Consider the following 21,080-nt stretch of genomic DNA (forward strand, 5'->3'; position numbering starts at 1 on the left):
ATGTAAAACCAAGTATTTTGGATTACAGTCTGATTCAGTAAATTGTATTATACACTAAGGTAAAGAAAACTTACCAGTCAGTGAATAATGCTGAATAAAGGGAGAGTCTTGGAGGTTGTATTACAGTCTGAAGTAAAGTTGGATACACTCTTCTTATGGTGGGGTAAAATCTTTGCCATTATGTTGGATACTTGCTGTTATAGTGATTTGTTTTCAGTTGGTTTGCTTAAATTTTGAGCAGGGTTTTTCCTTTTGTGCGCTGCTGAGAAACAGTGCAGCCAAATGTGGGGGTTTTTTGCCTGTGCAAAATGCACATTCAAGTGAAGAGGGAGATTTGTCTATAATATGCTGATCTGTTTGATTAAACATACCTGGTCTTCCTCTTTGTAAAACAAAGAACAAACAGAACACCTTGAGATTTGGTGACCTTTCTGATGCTTTCCCAGTCTCTGCAAAGTATGCTCTTGTTTGGCCATGTTAAGTGTTTGAAAAGGGTTTTTCAGAGGGTATCCTAGAGGGGAATGAGGCAGGCGTCCTGCTTGTGTTGGGCATACGGGGCAGGGGCTGCACAGGGGGGTCTGGCGTCCTCTGGAGCACCTGAAGGGACAGTATAGCAAATTATTTCCACCGCACACCCGGGCGTCACGGAAGAGGGACATGCTTAATTTTAACAGGCAAAGCACAGAAAGCCTGTTGCAAGGTGGTAGTAGTTGGCCGATGAGCTTGGGAACAGGGAGGGTGAGACGGGTGGTGGCTGGCTGAGGTGCTGCTTCCCCCTTCTGAGAGGAGGGGTCTTTGCCGCGGGAGAAAAGGGCCTGGCTAACACGACAGGAGCGTGAGGAGCGCGATGGTCTCAGCCTGTTGGGACACCAAGGCTGCCAGGACCTGTTCAGAAGGCACCACGAGCCGAGGAGGCACATGGGGAGGACTGTGACACAGGGCAGAAGCAGTCGGAGCTGTTGAGAAACAGAGCGTGGGGAGAGGGACTTGAGGGGACTGGGTAGGATTAAGGCACGGTGCGGTTTTCCTGCAAGTTGGGTTCCTGATTTCTGGGATGAGGGAAGGAACAGACAGGTTTCCCTAATAAATCCTTTTCTTTGGACCTTGGAATGGAATTTATTATTTCTGAATCTTGAGTGAAGAAATAATCCTCCCTTAGCCACTTCTCTGTGTGGTGAACGGTAAAAAGCTTGTCATGTTCATTCACATTGTATTAGCTTAGATGGCCGGGGACTGTAAAATGCCAGGCAGTAGAGAATGATGGAGGGAGGACTGGGTGAGAAAAATGTTGGCAGTTTTAATGTAAAATGGTATTAAAGCAATAAAACTTGAAAAAGTAAAAATACTTTGTGACAAATGCCAGCAGTTACAGAAAGCAAGCAGGCTAAAAGGTAAAAGCAACCCTAGTGCCCAGACAAATCTAATCCAGGAAACTGTTGTCTCTTAAGTCCTTCTATTTTTCAAGAAGATGGTGATGCAGTGAACCTTTAATTTAGTAACCCTTGATTTTTATTAGAAAACTCGCTTTCAAAATGCCTTATTTCTATTACATGATGAGTTTGCAACAGAAATTGCATAGATTAACTGTAATATTTTTTCTTGATAATCTTTCTGTCTATACCTGTTTACGTAAGGATAAATATATTTTAGAAACTACCAACTTGATAGAAAAAACAGCACATGAAAATCAGACTGATAAAGCAGAAATTTCACATCAGGAAGCCCTAGCAGAAAATGAGGAATTGCACAGTGCTGACAAGCAGTTAAGTCCAAAACCTTGGGAGGAAAGATATGAAAGAATGTGGGTTGAAAATGAGAAAAGGGAATTGAAAACAAACTTTAAAAACATTACAGCAGAGCTAAAGCAGCTGTTTGGTGAAATTAATGAAACTGGGAGAACTACTTCTCTTGTGGAAGAAATGTCAAAAGTTGGCTTCAGTGATGAATTGAAGAGTTCTCATGTTGTTTCATCTCATGCAACAGAATCAAGTAATAACTTAGAAAGTAAAGTTGAATTTGGAGATACTAAACTTACACGAGGTGGAAAAGTACCCAAAATGGAAATTGTAATTCCAACTCTTGGTGTCCTTTCTGATCAAAATAACTTAAATGCAAACATGGAAGATACCTGGAGTACAGATGAAGAAGACTGCACAAACAATATCGATGATACAAAGGTGCCTCTAGCAAAAGGAGAGGAAAAAAAAATGCCTACTATGGAAGTGGAAGAGAATGAAAATGGAAGTAGTAGAAATGTAGTGGGAGGTCCTGAATACTCCCTGAGATACAGCTTAAAACCAAGTCTGTTGGATGACATTTCTAATATTATTCCTACAATAAGACCAGTTTCTACATGTGATGAAAATGCACTTTTTGTAACAGAGAGGGAACTTGGAAAAGACTCTGGATTTAATGATGATGTTCCCAGGGACTGCTTTATCGACAACAGAATAGGAGAAACAGAAATGGAAGGTCTTTTTGCAAATGCTCAGCAAGCACATAGCATGCTGCAAAGGAATCTTGATGAAGAACTACAACAAGATATTGAAAGATTTAAGGGTAAGGTAGGAATGCTGCAAATAGTATTCCTGGCTTTGGAGAAAGAGAAGGTACAGCTGCAAAAAGAGGTAGTTCACCTGCTACTCTTTATTCTTTAATCTCTCTCTATATCAATGGTCCTGTTCACTTTAGCTATTCATCATTAAGGGAAGATGCTTCCTTCAAATTGTGTTTTGTTCTGATGGAAATATGTTACTTGTGAATAAAGAGAGCAGTGGAAAGTTTTCTTTTTCCCCATTTTTGGAAAACAGAATGCATTCTTGTTCCAGTTTAACGATAGGTGGCACTCGGTTCCAGCGTAAGTAATTATCACTTCATTGCTATAAAAAGAAATCCATACAATTATATCCGTTCTGATTCTGAATCAAAGAATGAAAATAGCTTCTGAACAGGGTCTTGACTAATAATTCATGTGCTGTGGTATCTGCATGGTGTGTCTTCATTGCCTTTCACTAAAATTCCTCTTTCCTGTGAAACCATTTGTGTTTGTGGGTTTGGCATCTTTTTTATTTTCCTCCCCTTGTTAAGGGAGCATTATCCCCCTGCAGTTCCACTTGATCTTTTTTCTGGTGTTGTTACAGCCAACATTGTGCAGTCCTCCTAACTCTGTCCATCAGTAATGCTTTCACTTTTTTGTTGTTCATGTTTTAAGATAGACTGTTGTTTTCTTTCTAAGGGCTTTATTTTTGTTATCTTTAATTGAGTGAATTTGAAGTACTTTCAATGACATAATACACTTTCAGTGTAATTTTGTGAAAATGCTTCTCTAATTTCATATTATTTCAGGGGTAAACCCTGAATTAATCAATCTTAGATGTGGTGTTTCTGTCTTCTAGAAATAGTAAGAAATACACAAAGCTTAACTTTCTTTTTATAGGTTGAGAAGGAAAAAAGCAAACAAAGAATTTCCAAAGTGCAGGCGGTGGCAAAACAGGAATGTCTTGATAAATTAAATATACCATCAGGCAACGTCACTGATCGGCAAATGAAACAAAAGATTACTTTAAGGAAGAATGACTATTTGAAAATGGAGAATGAAAACACTATAGAAGAAAAAGGCGAAAAGAATTTTTCATCTGATGAGAGCTCAAAATTGATTAAAATGCCAATGAAAGAGTAAGCTAATGAAATAATATCTAATTCTTACTTGTAGTACTATGTAAGTGTCTTAGGTTTTCTAATATTGTAGTAGTTGAAGTAGTTTCCCCAGTGGTGAAAGCCATAGTGAGTAGGAAAAGTAGGAACTTGTGGTTTACTACTACTCCCTTTTCTAAGGGATTTTAGTGGTCTCCATGCAGTTGGTGTTTTCCTTTTCATTAAGTTAATATGCCCTTTGTCAGGAAAGGGGAAAAGATTATATTACCAAACCAATCTCAAAAGTCTAAAGAAGGCACACATATTTTTATGTAAACCTAAGCAGGAGGTTTTTTCCTGTCTGTCCTTCAAAGGGATCTCTGCTCTAGGTGCTTGCTTTAACGGGGATATCCAGCTTAACCTGAATCTAGCTCAGATTCCACATGTGCCCCTCACTCCTAGGGGAAGGTTTTTTTAAATACTTGGGTATCTTCCACGATCTTTGCAGTCAAGTCTGTGAATGTATCGTAGATATTTTTTATCTCAGTCATTTCTGGACATCATCTTAAGTATGTCTGTTTTACAGAAATATTTTTTGTAAACCTACTCACTTGGTGATTTTTTTTTCTTTCTGTTTAATGCAGTGAATTTGCCCTGAATGCCAACGTTGCAAAGAAAAGTAAAAGACAGTCTTCAAAGCAGAAGGCTCACCAGCAGATGAGCTCTTCCAGTGGGAATCATTGTCAAGTACTGGATGATAGCACTTCCAGTGAAACATCTCGGGATGAAGGAAGGTATGCATATAAGGAATGTTAAAAATAAAACTTACTTAATGATGAAAATTGACCTAAGAGCTAGGGGCAGGATTGGGGTTTTGTTGTGTTTTGAGGTTTTTTGTACACCTGATGCATATCAAGATTCTTGTTCTTTTATGTGACGACACTACCTGATGTGCTTTGTGTTGAAAAACACTTCTTTTTTGTTTAGAGTGCTTTGAGCATGCTGGCCAAGTTAATGATAAGGTCACATGTGTACAAATTCTGATTAATTATGTGAGTGTGTGCACATGCATCAAAGTATTTTATAGCTTTAAAAAGGGAGAGGAGAGACAGAAAAGCAAAATTGCTCTTTCACTGCAGGTATCTCGGGTTGTTTTGCCCTGCTTCCTGCTCCGCGTTTTCTTTTGCAGCTGTGTACCCTCCTGACTTCTTGCCCACCCCAACCTTACTTGTGTGGGTTGTGGCAAAGTGAGAAAGAGAAGTTATTGACACTGTTCAGCACTAGCTAAAGATTTGGTTTGTTATCAACACTGTTTTGGTCAGTGTGGGCTGCTGTGAAGAAAATAAACTGCATCCCAGCCAGACCCAGTCCACTAGAGAATCCAAAATTACAGTTCTTTGACCTGTAAGAGAAGGATTCTCAATACTGAAGAGAGCTAAACCCCTGGTATTAAACAGGGAAGGCACATAACTGTATATCTACATGTCCGTAGCTGTACGATTTCTGTCGATGAGTGAAGCTGAGAGAACGGTTATTTCAACTATTTGCTCAATATCTTGCGGAAAAATTAGCCTTCCAGTAGACATAATAGTACATAATAATTCTTTCGGTCTTGAACTACATCTAGCAAAGTTGCTATACTAGATTTTAGTTTAATTCAATTCTGAAATGAAGTTTTCAAAGCAACTTCAGGTATTATTCATAATGCAATATAAGCACTCCAGTACTGAAACATATTTCTGTTTTCTAGACCTGGAGCAACAACCGGGAGTGAAGAGAACAAGGTACTGTAAAACTAGTTTCTTGATAAAGTTTCTATCAGCTTTTAATCACTTAGATGGGAACCGTGTTTATGTAGTGATCAACCGGATGTACAAATTGCTGCTAGTATGCAGCTTTACTGTATTTGAGACAAATCTGTAGGCTGTGAAGGAGAGAACGAATCATTCATGCATTTGTAATGATCTGTAATACTAGACAGTGGCATACAGAAAATACTGTATTTTTTGTAGGTCGGCAGACAAATGGAAGTAACTGATGACCCTGATTTATCTCACTCATCTGTCTCAACTTCAGAGGATGTCAAATTAGGAACTTCAACCTACAACGAGGCTATGATGCTGTTAGAACAGCTTAGTGTGGATCATACAGGTATGTTTTCAAGTCACTGCCTTCGGCTGTTACAAGTTCCCCTTAAAACATGATTTCTTTGTATGCACTCCTAAGTATTTTAGTTTCATATTTTGATATAATATCTCTTTATGATTAGAGATCCCCCTCAAAAGATGTGAAACTGTGACCTAACCTGAGATGTTTGCCTGTATTACCAGCCAACGTGCCTTACTTTATCATTGGTTCTCTGTCTAGTCAGGGCTGAAGAAGCACTTTCTCGCAAAGTACAGTTCAGCTCCTTCTAATGCAGTCATCAAAAGTTAGCAAGATCTTTTTCTTCTTTACATCCCCCTGTTGTGGTTTAACCCCAGCCACACCTAAAAACCTAAGCACCGCACAGCCACTCACTTGTTCCACCCCAGTGGGGTGGGGAAGAGCATCGGAAAGGGAAAAGTGAGAAAACTCATGGGTTGGGATGAAGGCAATTTAATAGCAAAAGCAAAAGCTGCACACGCAAGCAAAGCGAAACAAGGAATTATTCAGCACATCCCATGGGCAAGCAGGTGTTCTGCCATCTCCAGGACTGCAGGGCTCCATCACGTATAACAAATATTTGGGAAGACAAAATGCCGTCACTCTGGATGTCTTTGCCTTCCTTCTTCCTCCCCCAGCTTTATATGCTGAGCGTGATGTCATGTGGTATGGAATATGCCTTTGGTCAGCTGGGGTCAACTGTCCCAGCTGTGTGTCCCCCCCAGCTCCTTGTGCACCCCCAGCCTCCTCACTGGTGGGGTGGGGTGAGAAGCAGCAAAGGCCTTGGCTCTGCGTAAGCGCTGCTCGGCAATAACGAAAACATCCCTGTGTTACCAACACTGTGTCCGGCACAAACGCAGAACATAGCCCCGTACTAGCTGCTGTGAAGAAAATTAACTCTATTCCAGCCAATACCAGCACACCCCTCAATAGCTAATGACAAATAGTACAGCAAAATAACAGCTTTGCTTAAAAATAATAAATAAATAAATAGATGTATAACAAAAATCAACTGTTATAAGATGCTTGCATATATACACATAGCATTATATAAACATAAGCATCACTTACTAGTCTATTAAACTATGCTAAAATTTCATTAGGCAAGTGTTAACCTTGGCCGAAGGCCAAACTCCCACCCAGGGGCTGCCACTGCCCCTCCTTGACAAAACAGGGTGAAAAAGCTTGTGGGTCAGTGTGAAGGCAGGGCTGTCACTTCCCAGTGACTGTCACTGGCAAAACAGACTCCACCAATTAAAATACGTTTGGACAGTGAGAAACAAAGACCAAAAAACTTAAAAGGACACGTCGCCACCCCACCCCGCTTCTCAAGCTCTTCTGCAGTCAGGATGTAGCAGTTTCTCTCTGCTGCTCCTTCCTCATCCCTTTTCCCTGCTCCAGTGTGAGTCCTCCCCCAGGCTGCAGTCCTTTGGGGAAAATCTCCTCCACCCTGGGCTCTCCGTGAATCGCTGGTCCTTCTGGAAATATCCACCTGCGCTGGCACGGGGTCCTCCGCAGCACTGCGCTGTGGGCATCTGCTCCAGCATGGTTCTCTCAGGGGCTGCAGGGGAGTCTGTGCTCTGGCACCTGGAGCAGCACCTCCCCCTCCTCCTTCGCTGGCCTGGATGTTCATTTGCGGGGCTGGTTTTCACATGCTTTTCCCCTTCTCTGCCTGTGTAGTGGTTTTGCCCTTTCCTAAATTTGTTTTTCCTGAGGTGCTGCCAGCACGGCTGAGAGGCTCAGCTGTGCCCTGCAGTGGGTCCATTGAATCCATCCATGTCCAGTGCTGGGCGACTCCTGCCTTCTTCTCACAGGGACCTTCCCACTACCGAAACCTGCCACCTGCACCTAATACAGCAAAGCATTGAACAGTTCATACATTGGAAAGTATTTGTGCAACTTTGTGTCTTTTCTTTCTCAAAACAGGTTCTACTATTTTGTTGAAAATGCAAAACATACTTCTTGAATATGAACAGGTAATAGAACATGAAAAAAATCGGTGTACAGCTCTCTCAAGAGAAGTAAGGAAATTGGAAGGTGAAAAGGAGGAGTCACAGTTAAGAGCAGAGGAGACTCAAGATTTGAAATCCACATTGGCTCACCAAGAAGCAGAATGGAAAAGTGATATCCAAAACCTCAAGTATGTAACTTTGTGTTCTGATAATGTATTATCTTGTCAGTGGTTTTGTTCCGAAAGACTCTGATGGAACAGGCAACGGGATGAGAAGTTTCCAGTCTTTAGGGTTTGGGTTTTTTGAATCCTGTGGGCAAGTTACGCTATAAAGTGCATAATGTCAGAGGGGAAAAATGTCTGGGTATCAGCTCCACGTATGTGTATGTTGTTTTATCTTTCTTTTATCGCAAGAGAAGAGAACAAGAGAGTGTGTATAAGAAACTCAGATTTATAAGAGAGATTTGAGATACGTAATTTTTTTTATTTATTTTGTCCTTGCAGCTTCTGTTGGTCTATACTAGGATTTCTGGTAACTCCACACTGTGCAACTCAAAACAGAGCTTAGAGCATTTGTTTGCTTATTGTTTGTTTAGCTGAAAGGTAAAATTTGGGATTGCCCCTTTCCCCATACTCCTGAGCTGGACCTGTATGAGTGAGGTTTCTCATCACGATTCACGTCAGACAGGGGTGGCCAGCAGGCACCGTAGGAAATTCAGCAAGGCCAACTGTGAAGCCCTGGCCTGGGAGGGGAGGTCTCCTTGTGGTGGTCCCCGGTGGGATGGCGTGGCTGGGGAGCTGGCCCAGCAGGGCCAGACGGCCCAGGCAGAGAGCGAGCTCAGCAGGAGCCACCGTGAGCTGGCAGCTGGGGCGGCCCGCAGTGGGGCAGTGAGTGCCCACCCCTCCTCAGGGCTTGCTGAGATGTGTCTCGAGCCTGGGGTCCGGTTTTTGGCCTCCCAGCCCAAGAGATCTTACCCAGTCCGTGTGAGGTCGGCTGGGAGATGCCGGGCTGGCCCGGGGGCAGGAGCACCAGCCCTGTGAGGGGAGGCTGGGGGAGCTGGGCCTCCCAGCGCGGGAGGGGGGGAGTACGAGGAAGACAAAGCAGTCCCAGCTTGGCCTGGATTTGACTTCAGCACTTGTTCAAAATTCTCAAATATCTATCAATTATAAAGAATTAATGTTTTCATTTTAAATAAATTCTCCAAGCAGTGTTAAATTTATACTTAAAAGTTACACGTTTTGTGAAATTACACACTACAGCTTATATGTAAATCTTTTTCCTTGCAATATACACCATTCAAATACAAATGTTTCCATCAGTCTTTCAAGTAAATTTAGTAGTTGTTAATTCTTGTTTTGCAGAATTTCTAAAGCAGGCTTTCAATTGGCAGTTCTTCCCTTATGTTCATACTTGATTTTATTTTATTTTTTCTTGTTCACCATTGCAAGTATATCGGAAAAAATAGTCAAAATAATAATCAAACACAAAACTGCTTTCTTGTTTGGGTACTGTGGGCACACCGTGGACCGTTTTTTACCATGTCAGTGCTTATTGCTGATTGTTTGAGTTAGTAAAGAAGATGACCTTCCACAAGTCTTTCATTATAAATTAACTTCAAAATGAAATTGCTGTTCCTTCTCCCAGAGTTAGATCCCTTGATGTTTAAAACTGTTTTTAATCATATTAAGCTTAAACCCTATGCATTTCCGAATCTGGTTTTGAACACTGACATCATTCTTGAGTAAATAGAAACTACTTGTTCTTTCTATGGTCAGCAGTTGTTTTAGACTTACAGAAGGCTTGCAAAAAAATTGTTGAGTCTGCCGTAGATAAGTGGCGTGCTGATTCATCAGTATTACTTCTAGTCACTGAATCCGTAATACGTAGGCAATGCTCAGTATACTAAGAAAATGTATATTAATGATAGTAAAAGTTTATGATGCTTTGATCTGATGAGACAACGAACTCCTTTTTGAACAAAATGTCTGTAATATGAAGATGATTCTTTTTTTATTATAGAAGTGTGCACGCTAGTGTGTATTTCCCAATGTAAAATTACAAATGAATGTTAAATCACTCAAAGGTTTATTTCCATATCTTGTACAATTGATACCATGGACAATGGAATGAAGTTAGAATTCTTTAAAAAGTTGAAAAGTACAGTAAAAATATGAAATCTGAAAACATTTAACATTTTTATGGTTTGAGTTGTCTCTGCAAGTTCATAATGTGGAATATCTACTTTCATATCAGTAGTTTTGTTTCTCAAATACTCTGTTAAATCCCAGATGTTCTTTGAAACAAGAAGAAGAAAAGAGGCTCAGAGTAGAAGTACTGTATGAGAAAATGAGAGAAAACCTCCAAAAGCAAGAAGATCAATATTGTAAAGAGATGGAGGAGAAACAGAAACTTGAGTTACACTCAAGGAATTTAGAAATGGAGTTAAGAACACTGAGAATGCTCTTGAAACAGGTATATGAAATAATGAATTGAACACTTTGTCCTATTTTCTGCTTCTTCTCAATTGTATTCCAGTATGCCTAGAGAAAGAGGTGCTTTTATTCACGGAAGAGGCATTGGATAACTATTGCCAGATTTTGAGGGCGGTAGAGTACAGTTGGTTCACAATTGGTCTGTTCTTTTTTTGTTGTGCTTTGCAGTTTATTATTCCTTTTTTCCTTTTTCAGAATTTAAGTTTCATTTGTGTTTCAGGCAAAGCCTGACTTTCTTCTAAATTACTACAAAACATCCTGTATTTCTTCTTCTTGAATTTTCAGAAGAAAATTGCAATTTATTATATATAGGTGGATTATCATAACTGTGGGGAATAAAATATATTTTCAAGTATACAAGGGAGAATGGGAAGATGTATTGCTAGCTCTGATTTTTCTTAAGATGCAAGTAGTTGTATTGTATTACTGTAGGTTGAAGAGGAGCGTGATGAAACACAGAGACAGCTCTCTCAGGAAAAAAGTGCCAGAGCCCTTCAAGAAGGAATTTTGAACAACCACCTTTGGAGACAAAAGGAACTCGAAGAGACAATAAGAACTATAGGAAAAAAATCAGAGGTAAGCAGATTTTTTCCTAATAAATCAGATTTCACCATGTTTGTTTTAAAGTCATAATAAATCTTATATAACTTTTTCTAGTTTTTGATGGTTTATTTACAGTTTACCAGTGTAACTTAACTTTCTAAATACCTTTCCTGTTTTCTCTTATGTCCTTAAAGTTCTGGAAAGCAGCATTAGTCCTGTGTGTACCTGAATTACTTGCGCAAGTCGGAAACTAAAAGAAGACACTATTTACACCGTTTCTTAACCTATCTGTTATTTTTCATTCCATAGACATTTTATTATCACTTTTTAGGGTTTCTAGCAGTGAAACACCTAGCTACCTATGTCAAGGTTGACCAGGAAGAAAGTTGTTTGACAGTGTGTTTCCATTATTTTTTTTTCTTTTAAGTACTTATTCCCTTATTGAACTTTCTTCAAGTATGCCTTTCTTTTCCACCTCCACATACTAAAATTTTATGATCGAATATCAACAATGAATTCAACTCTCTGTAGGAGTTAGAGTAACCAGAGGAGAAAAAGCAATCATAAACACTGTATTAAAAAAGATCTTGAAAAGAGTTTACTGAATTTCCTAAGAACGTGCAGTGCTTTAAAGCCTTGTTTGTTCTTGGCTGTGCTGCCCAATAAATGTAGGGTGAATGTGTTTAAGTGGAAAAAAGTTATACATATAAGAAAGGGGAAATATACAGGACTACTGCACTCCAAGGATGATGGAGTTTTATAGCTAACTTTCAGTAATACAAAAGGATAAGTGTTCAGCAGACATTTGAGAAGGAAAATACCCTTTCTAGCCTTGTTTTTACCAGATCTGTAGCACAACTAATTCAACCTTAAAGGCAATATTATACAGGCATGCACATACAAGAAAGCACAGTCATTTGAAAAGCTTTACACTTGAGATATTTTAAATAATTTTATTATTAGGTTGCTGTTTTAAGGGGGGGGGGGGGAGGCATTGTGTATTTGGGATATTCATTTAGGTTTTAAGGATATGTTACACTTCCATTGTGTACATGGATTGTACATGTGCATGGGTTCATAGAGTAGCTTATTGCCTGAAACTTCCTTTGAAGTCATGCTTCAGTGTTAGAAATGTTAAAATGCAGTTTATTGCTGAAGTTTTTTTGTAGATTCATTTCCCAGTTGGCTCTTTATTCATGTTCCCTGTCATTCAGGAATCCAGCAGTGAGAGAGAGAAGGATCTATTGTACAAGAATCAGTTACTACAAGACGAGATTGCTGTGCTAAGGCTAGAACTCAATCAAGTAAGACTTAGGCACCAGGAGGAAGAAGGAAAATATTTAGAGGAAAATGAGACCTTGAAAGAAAAAAATGAAGATCTCAAAAAGGAACTTAAACTGAACGAGGAAGCATTAACACAAACGGTTCTTCAGTACAATGCAGAGCTGGACTTACTAAAGACAGAATCTGCAGTGCTGACTTCCAAACTTGAGCAGACAAACGAAAGCAAAGGCAGATTAGAGACAGAAATTGAATCATTTCGTTCCCGCCTGAACGCTGCTGTTCAAGAACTTGAACGTCATCGGTCGTCAGAAAAGGATGCTGATCGAAGATTTCACAGAGAACGTGATGAATGGCATCGCTTGCAAGACAAGCTCCATCATGACCTCTCCGACATGCAAGAAACCAACAAGAGCTTGTCTCAGCAGCTGTGTAAAGCTGAAAGCAAAGCTAATAAGCTAGAAAATGAGCTTCACCAGTTGAAGCAAGCCCTCAGAGAAAAAACTTTGCTTCTAGAAATGACACAAAAAGAATTAAGTCAAGCCCAGTGTCAGGCAAAGGAATATGATCATGCTCGACAACTTGAGAAAGATCAAGCAAGCAAACTTGTAATAAAACAGGAGTCCTTGCAGGAGCGATTGGCCCAGCTCCAGAGTGAAAACCTTTTACTGCGTCAGCAACTGGAGGATATGCAGAACAAGAGGATCATGAAAGCAGAAGTAGTGAATGATGTGCAGGACCGGTTTAATAATATTCTCAACAAACTCAGAGCTGATACGGAAAAGCAAGTTTATCTAATAGAAGAGCGAAACAAGGATTTAAATGCAAAGTGTTCTGATTTAAGGGAACAAGTCTTCAAATACGAGACTGACAAAGTAGAAAGAGAGGTAAAGTATATGCTTAGAAAGAACAATTTAAAGTTTATCCGTTCTTGAAATTATTTTGTTTCTACAATGTACCTGGTATGTATATGCATGGGACCAAAGAATACTGATTTGTTGTGGTTTGTTATGTTTCTCTTGGGAATTGCGGAAAGTTTTGGCAAACGGGATATTAGTCCTCAGATCTAAGCAGAGAACAGAAAAAAGGTATCCAAGTCTAAGCTCTGATCAAGAAAGGTGATTCTTCTTACTTAGTCCATTTTATGCCCTATAGAATAGTCTTATGTATTTGATGGTTTTGATGTAAGTCTTTCACTGATGACATGAATGAGAGTGGTATAAAAGGAGGAACCGTCCAATACACAAGGGCTGAGAAGTGACGATGCAGACAAGTGAAGTGGTTGGGGATGGATTTATATGAAACTTCTACAGAGGGGAAAAAATAGTTTCTCTGGAAGTTGCTATCTAGACTGAAGAGTATTAGTAATGTCCAGATGTTAATTTCTTTATGTGTTTTGAGGGTTCGAAGGGGCCTGCCTGTTCCTCAAAGTTCATGTCAGACGGTGACCTTAAGCTTTCTCTTCTCTTCTGTGATGTGTAGCCACACTCCAGCAGTACTGTCAATCATTGTAATCTGTGACTTGCTTTGTATTCTTACTGCCAAAATAACAGGCTCCTTTTGAAGATCATGTGAGAGAGTGTGTGTGTATATGTATATAGCTATATATGAGCTATCCAGAGGTTTGTAAACCTAATCTATGAGTATAAAGGCAGTTGTTGTTCTAAAACAAGTTGATTAAGAAGACTACAAGAGGATGTGATTCAACATACCCTTAAAGTGTATCTCAAAAGAGCTTTCAGATATATGTATTCATTTAATTATATTTGTATAATGAAGGAACAGAACAAAGAGCAATCTAATACAAAGTCCTGCCTTCAGTCATCAGAGTACTATTTGCAGTCAAACTATGGCTCTTAGATCACAACAGATTTCTTTGGGTTTTGTTAGAAAAAAATACCTGATTGCAGTGTGTGTTTGTGTATTGTTCAAGGAAGAGCAATACTTGAGCCTTTTTTCTGTGTTAGGAAGCAGAAATCCGCACGAACAGCTGCTGATAGTCAGAGGTGCTCAGCTGAGAAAAGGATGATGAGAGGTCATCATCCGTACAGATGCCTGCTGGTGGCAGGCAAATTTTGATACCTTTGGGTTCAATCTAAAGACAGGTCTAATTGTATAATCGAATAAATTAAAGGCATATTTCGTGTTCTTAGGACTTTCTTCATGCTCGTTTAACTGTGTCGTTAGGGCATGGTCAGACAACTGCAGCAGGAGCTTGCTGATGCACTTAAAAAGCAATCTATGTCAGAAGCTTCACTTGAAGTTACTACACGCTACCGCAGTGACCTGGAGGAAGACAAGCTCCGCTTGCAAAAGGAGTTGGAAAAGGTTAAAACTGAGGTACATAATGTCTGTAACTAGATGAATAAATCTGAGTGTATCTGTTGAAAGTAGGAGTGAATGTTGTCCTAAAACCCTAGAAAAAAATTCAACAGAACAGATTTAATGACGTGTGAATTAATTTCACTGTTTTACAAATGTGTCCAACTCTTTGGCACGAGGATGCTGTGCCCTTACTTGGGCAAAGGTTTGTATTTGCTAAGATGCTTTGCAAAAGAAAATGATGTGTCTCTAGTTTATTGCATTTGGTTTGGCCAAGCATGTTGTCTGATTTTGGAAAAAAATACAAATACTGTACTGCTGCATTGGTGCTTTTTTATGGGGTCACTGCTCCTTCCCTGCCCCACCACCACAGAACCTGTGAATTCAAATGCTTTTGTAACTTACTGTGCATATATATGCATTTCCCTCCACCTCCCTCTTCTTTGGCCCTGCTCTCATTTGCCACGTTTAAGCAGCTTTCTTGCAAGTGAATTGTAAGCTAATTTTGGGCACGGGGGGGCGCCACGTTTTTAAATTTTCTTATGAAAACTGAAGTATAGAGGCCTTGGAGTTCTGAAAACAGATAATCTTAAATCTCCTTATGAGGCAGTTGTGAAGTCACTTCAGGAGAAGAATGAACTTTTTAATCCACACTTTCAATGGAGGAGCAAACACGTGGATACAAAGAGTGTCCCAAGTCACTGACAGGGTACGAGGGGCAGTGTCGGTGCTCGGAACCGTGCTGCAGGAAATCAGTGGAGGGATGGGAGAGGCCAGTGTAAAAGATGGTGAAGTAACACAGCTTGTGTTTATTTGCTTGGAGAAGTGAAGGTCTGAATGTACTTGAAAGGATTACAGCTCTTTGGGTAGAGGGTATGTGCAGATATATGCAGGACTTGAATTCTTCAGCAGCAGTCGATTCCTTTGACTCCTCTCTACAAAAGCTCATCTGACTACTGTGGATTCTTACTGTGAGTTTACAGTTGCGGGAGTTGGAAGAACAGCATCTTCAGTCTGAGCATTGTGTTCATGACTTGAAAGCTGCCTTGGATAATAAGGAAAGAGAAGTAACAGCTTCTTCCCAGAAACTGCAGGAGCTCCTGAAGGCATCTTCTGGGACTAACACTACTATAAAACAACTGCAAGAAGACGTGCAACGGTAAGAGAATAACACAGTGAAACAAGGTGTCTGCCGCTTTCCGGGATTGTGTGGAGGGAACAGGATAGTGTTGTTGCATCACAGCAAGTTAATACACGATTTTGAAGGATGCTTTTGTTTTAGATGATGTTATTTCACACTGTTCTTTCAGAATTGGTGCTAGGGTGGATTTCCCTAATAAGACCTGTATTTCTTTTTAAGCCTTGAAATTGAAAATGCCAGATTGGAAGCCACAGTCCAGCAACAGAGCGATAGGATTGAAGCACTTCAGAGAGATCTGCAAGCTTTTGCCTCGGTAAGCTGGTCATAAACTTCCCTCTTTGTGAGCTCCTGAGCCCAGTTGCTTATTTCTGTGGGAAAGCGATAAGATGAGGTTTTCCTGGAGAGCCTAGGGGAGCTCAGTCCCTGTGTTCTACCGATTATAGGCTGCTTGAACCGTTCCCTAGCTTTCTGGGTTTGAGTTTTCCCATGCTACTATAGCAAGTCCTCTTTAACGCTCTGAAAGGTAAGGAGTTGCCACTAATATGCTGGTGTAACTACTGTCTGCTTTAGACCCGTCTTGACATTAGATGCTGCTTCAGGCACTTGTTGCAAAGTGTAGCATTAAAAGTATTTATCAAGTTAAATCTTGGAAATACCACAGGGGATATTGATGCTGGAGGCCTGACGGGCATCATCAGATGGGAACAAAAATTGTACTCCTCAGAGCTTTTGCTGCTCAGCATTGCATTTCCCTTGCCTACTTGATGTGTGTCTGTTTCTGTGAAACAGTGAAGAGGTGTGCCAGTGGTGTCATTTGCGTAAGTCAGTGCAAGCCTTGGAATTTCCCACTCTCTCTACACAGCGGTTAATTTTAGCTCAGAGAAGGTGCTTTCACCTGTGGCCTGTATGAAGCAAATTCATTTTGTATTGTAACCGGTGACCTAGGGTTCCTGTTACAACTGTAGTTGTTAATTAGTGCTGAAGAGATTTTGAAAACGACTACATGTGAAAGTTGAATTTTGTGATACACTGATACTGACAAGAGAAGAGGAAAGGCAGTCACGGCGCTGGTCCTTCCCCTGTGGTTATTGGGGTACGGTTTTCAAATGTACTGTGGGTGGAGAAAGCTACTCCTGCCTGTTTTCATTGACGATCCTTTGCGTACCACATGGCGTTCTCTCTCCCCGAAGCAAAGAGCAGAGGTGATGATTGCTGACAGTTTTACAGTGGTATCAAACTAAAGCCATTCTGATTGGTGCTGGGTGTAAAGACTCTAAGAATGAAGAGGTGTATGTAATATTGGGGTTTTTTTGGTCATGAGGTGTAAACTTCAGTCTGGAAAGTCATAGTGTGTCTTCTTGCTTCTCTTCTTGCTTCTGTAGGTCCATAACCACCTGGAAGACTTGATAACTAGCTTACGGACAACGCAGGCAGCTGCAGAGGGCCACCACCATCAAGAGGTACGTGAGTGGCTTCTATGAGTGTTTCAGTTTTTGAAATTGTGCAGGTAATTGAAAAGATCAGGTGGGCTGTGTAGGCACAGTGCACCTCACAGTACCCTTCTGGTTTTAGGGCAAGGCACCCTCGAGGGAAAAGACTGTAAATTTCCTCATTCCCTTCCTGCTGTCTTTTGTACCTGTGTCGTGGTGTGCAAGACAGTTGTGTTTGTCAGCATAATTCATCTGATGAATTCTCTCCCCCATCCTACCAGGGGGAGCGAGCAAATGGCTGTGTGGTGCTGAGCTGCTCACTGGAGTTAAACCAAATGGCAGATAATGGATAGGATGGATGTTGTGGGCGGGGGGAGACCTATGGCTGAACGTTGAGAGAGAAGACCGGCATTGGGAGATCCGTATTATCTTTGCAGCTTTGTCAGAGCTTACCTTTGAGACAGTGTTTGCTTCTGTTGTAAGACCCAGCGTTTCACCTACTCTGTAAGGACACTTGAGAAAGTTGTACACCCTAAGGATTTTTTTAATCTAAGCCTTTGTGCTAAGGTCTTCATGACTTTCTGTAGATTAGTAGACATCTTTTTTTTTTTTTTTTTTCTTTCCTTAGAGTGCCACTAAAAGCATGTAGTCAGCTTGCATTCTTTATATTTGAACTGAATCAGCAAGTTCTGTTTCACTCAAATGCATCTGTTGGATAAATCTTTGTCCCTTTGGGTAGAAGCATTAATAGCATTGTTGATTTGAAAATGTTTTCTTGCTTTCAGGAGATGTACAGCTGTTACAGAGGCTGTGAGGGCAGGGTATTTTCTGTGGTGAGCACTAGAGGAATTATTACATTATAAAGTATGTATCATTATGAAATCCAGAGGACCTTTTCAGGAAAGCTATAGGGTGATTTTGTGTGTGTGTGTGTGCGCGCATGTCATCTTATCCTCTAAAGTTGTAACCTCATCTTGTCACTTCTAGAGTATTCCTTCTTCCCACCAGCTCCAGCTGCTGTTCTTGGTTATGTTTCCTACATAACATGTTTTACACTCCTCATCAACCTTAACTGTAGGTCTTGGATGGGGAGAGGAGAGCTTAGGCCTGTTTCTGTGTAAGTTACTGCATTCTCCTGCACTCTGGTCTTTCCTGGCCACCTTACTTTTTCTTTTGGCACTGTTGCTTTCACAGACACAGAAGCAGAACATGCTGGCTCTGACATCGAAGGACTTGCACAGCATGTGGGAGGAGCACTTGAAGTCAAGATTCCACCTTGAAGAGCGCGTTGCTCAGCTTGACAAGGAAAAGGCTGAACTGTTGGGACAGGTGAGCCCAGAAAATTCTCCAGGCATCGAGCCAATACCCAGGAGAACCACATGCACCTTTTGGTCAAGTTCTTACATACTCACTGTCTTCTGTCATCCCTGCCATTCAGGCTTCAAGGACCTTATTGTTTAGGGGTCATGGAGGAAGCAAATAAAAGCTAGATAGGTATCTTTGTGTAAGTTCTGGAGTGGTTCTGTTGGGAAGAGTTCCCGGTGTGGTTGGCTATCAGTTGAGCACATCGAGCAAGGCCACAGTTCCCAGTTCCTCCTTGGATTTCATGTGGTCATCTTCTGACCCCTTGGTTTCTGGGTACGTTTAAAAAGCCTGCTGTTTCCAGTGCAGGTACGGAGGAGCTGCTGTATATTTTCAGCATAGCGGGAGCTTAAAAGCCTTGCAGAAAAACGTACTGAAGGAATTCTGGGTAAATAAACTAGTTCTTGGGAAACAAGCAGTGGCTGCCAGTTTCCAAGGGGCAGCCTTCCCCTTTTCTGCCTTTCTGTAGAGGAAAAATGGAAGTACAAAGTCAAAAGAGCTGGCAGCTCTCCTCTGGTGTGGCTGAGAAAACACCAAGAGGAGGAACAGCACGTGAATAAATAAATACCCACACAGAAGAGATGGAGGTAATGGCAGAGGGGAATAAAATGTTGAAGAACACCAAAAGATCAGATTCTTCCACAAGCCCCTGCCTACTGGTTGGTGGAAGATCCCATGAAAGCTTTAGATGGATCGATGTTCTCCCAAGAAGTGCATACCTACATAATCCCTGCTATGAGCAGAGGCAGTGCCGGAAGTGTTCTCCAGCATCTTTTCCGCCTTTTTTGTCCGGAAGAGGATGGCCTTAGCTTCAGTGAGGGCATCTGCTTCTGTAGTTAGATATTGGTTTGTTTGATGTGAAACCTGAAGTGATTGAATATTCTCAGGAATTCTGTCCCATGCCATTCTCTGGAGCTTGGCTAACAGATAGAGACGTCCGGCAGCTTCTCTGTGGAGAACGCTACATGCACAGACTGTATGTAGATATTTTTCCTATGCTCTGAGTGTATGATACATATTTCTTTTCTCTTTTGAAAGTGTGAGAGTGAAAGAAAGAAAGTGAAGAAGCTGGTAGAGTTGAAACGCCCAGTTGAACTACGTCTGAACGAAGAAATGAAAAGAAACCTCGATCTGCAGAAAGACTGTAAGAGGTACGGCTTTTTAGTATGGTGAAGAGGTATCCCTAAGTAGAAGTCATGCTTTATTGAACTATAATGTAGAAACAGGCGTACCTAGCTGTGAGCAGCATCGTGTTAGTTCTTGCAAGGTGCTTCTGTACATCAGCCCCTAGTTTTCAATAGCTGCCAAAACAACTGCAGATGCAGGTTGCCCTGCAGTTCTCCTGGAGAAAAGGGAGTCTTTCATTCCTCTTTTCAGGTGAAATTTGGACTCTCCGAGTGTATGTGGCACAGGAATACTGGTTATTCTCAGTAATTCCTGGTGTGTCAAGCACATTAAAGATGAATAAGCTCTGTCTGTGCTGATTACATGAGAGTATGTGAAAAAGTCCAGTTTTTTTCCTTTGCTTCATTGTTTTCGTGACTAATTTGCTGTACAGGTTGAAGAGGCTGTTGAGCAAAGCTACAAAGAAACTAAGGGTCTATGAGGAGAGAGGGGGACTGTCCCAGCTTAATTTGCAGGGAGAGATGAAGAACACGTCTTCTGAAATGGTCAATGAAGTTGGCAGATTAAGAACAAAGGTGAGCTTTGCTTTCTTTGGGTTATTTTGGTGGTGGTGTTTTTTCTTTCAGAACCTTTGTTCTTTCTTTATACTTCTTTTCATATTGTTGATTTTGATTATTTTTTTTCCTTGGCTGTATTTTGGAATTGAGTGTTTTCTGATGTTCCTTCTACTGTCACAGTAGCAGATGACTGTAATACTGATGTAGTTATTAGGGGTAAAGATGAAAGTGTTCCATACACAGCAGTATCTGTGAGGGCACATCAAGGGTAGGCTGTCCTGCAGAGGAAGGGCAAACCGAGAGTCACGGCAAGGCTGGCTGGGTCTGTGACCACACAGGCCGGGGATCAGTCCCACAGGCCCTCACCAAGAAGAGCAGAAGAGTTCTGGGGACAGTTCTGGGGACAGTAAGCAGAGTCTGCCAAGAGTGCAGGTCACCAGGCCAGTCCATAGGGATGGGCAGGTCTGCGGTCCTACTGGGACGTCACGTCCATGGGTGAGGGTCAGGGCTGAGAGCAGTGAAGGCCCAGCACAGGCCTGGCTGCAGCTTGAGGCCGTGGAAGCATCGTCCGGCTCTGACGGATGAGTTCCCTCTCGGAAGAGAGAGGAGTAACGCCACCATAACTCGGAACGACTGCATGAAGTTGGCTTTGCCCAAGATCACCCCCAGAAGCCTGTCTTAGGCACCAGTTGAGCAGGAGGCAGTTGGGGTTTTGCTTTTCTGAACGGTTCTTTGCTTCCTAAGGCACAATGCCATGTGAGGTGATGCATTAAAAATGCAATAACTTATTGCTTACTAGTAGCTGCCTCAGTCCATCTTTCCCTGGTCATGAAGACCCAGAAGTGGTTATGAGGTTGCTCTGGCTGTTTGGTAGCATGTAACCTTTTATCTGCTTCTCTGCTCATTACTGAGATTTGTTGCTAGAGCAGCTGTATTTCAAAGTTGTTTTCCTTTTTAGAACATATTATTGTAGAATGAGTCAACTGCCTTTACAGTGGCTCATTTTTAGTTCACAGGTTAGCAGCATATTTGTGTTCCTGTTGGAAGAGTTATTTTGAATGACAGGGCATGGAATTACGTTTGGGCCATTTTAAATA

At 41.2% G+C, this 21,080-nt stretch overlaps 2 protein-coding genes across 7 annotated transcripts in view; both read left to right on the forward strand.

Annotated features, from left to right (window-relative positions):
* The window catches only part of LOC130149632 (ankyrin repeat domain-containing protein 26-like), a 59,304-nt gene that overhangs the window by 25,398 nt on the left and 12,826 nt on the right, over positions 1-21,080 (forward strand). For all 6 annotated transcript variants that reach the window (XM_056339473.1, XM_056339477.1, XM_056339474.1 and 3 more), the window contains 15 exons: positions 3,437-3,675; positions 4,278-4,427; positions 5,384-5,417; positions 5,646-5,784; positions 7,705-7,918; positions 10,019-10,202; positions 10,655-10,798; positions 11,980-12,933; positions 14,234-14,386; positions 15,352-15,527; positions 15,729-15,822; positions 16,892-16,969; positions 18,134-18,268; positions 19,340-19,452; positions 19,860-20,001. In XM_056339473.1, coding sequence (XP_056195448.1) covers positions 3,437-3,675; positions 4,278-4,427; positions 5,384-5,417; positions 5,646-5,784; positions 7,705-7,918; positions 10,019-10,202; positions 10,655-10,798; positions 11,980-12,933; positions 14,234-14,386; positions 15,352-15,527; positions 15,729-15,822; positions 16,892-16,969; positions 18,134-18,268; positions 19,340-19,452; positions 19,860-20,001 — 2,949 coding nt within the window. The remainder of the gene's footprint in view (positions 1-3,436; positions 3,676-4,277; positions 4,428-5,383; positions 5,418-5,645; positions 5,785-7,704; positions 7,919-10,018; positions 10,203-10,654; positions 10,799-11,979; positions 12,934-14,233; positions 14,387-15,351; positions 15,528-15,728; positions 15,823-16,891; positions 16,970-18,133; positions 18,269-19,339; positions 19,453-19,859; positions 20,002-21,080) is intronic.
* Positions 5-3,429, forward strand: LOC130149633 (uncharacterized). Its single transcript, XM_056339479.1, has one exon. It carries the CDS (start codon positions 1,533-1,535, stop codon positions 2,655-2,657), a length of 1,125 nt encoding a protein of 374 aa, XP_056195454.1. The 5' UTR covers positions 5-1,532; the 3' UTR covers positions 2,658-3,429.

Source organism: Falco biarmicus, chromosome 5 (assembly GCF_023638135.1).
Source record: "Falco biarmicus isolate bFalBia1 chromosome 5, bFalBia1.pri, whole genome shotgun sequence".
Taxonomy (NCBI): Eukaryota; Metazoa; Chordata; class Aves; order Falconiformes; family Falconidae; genus Falco; species Falco biarmicus.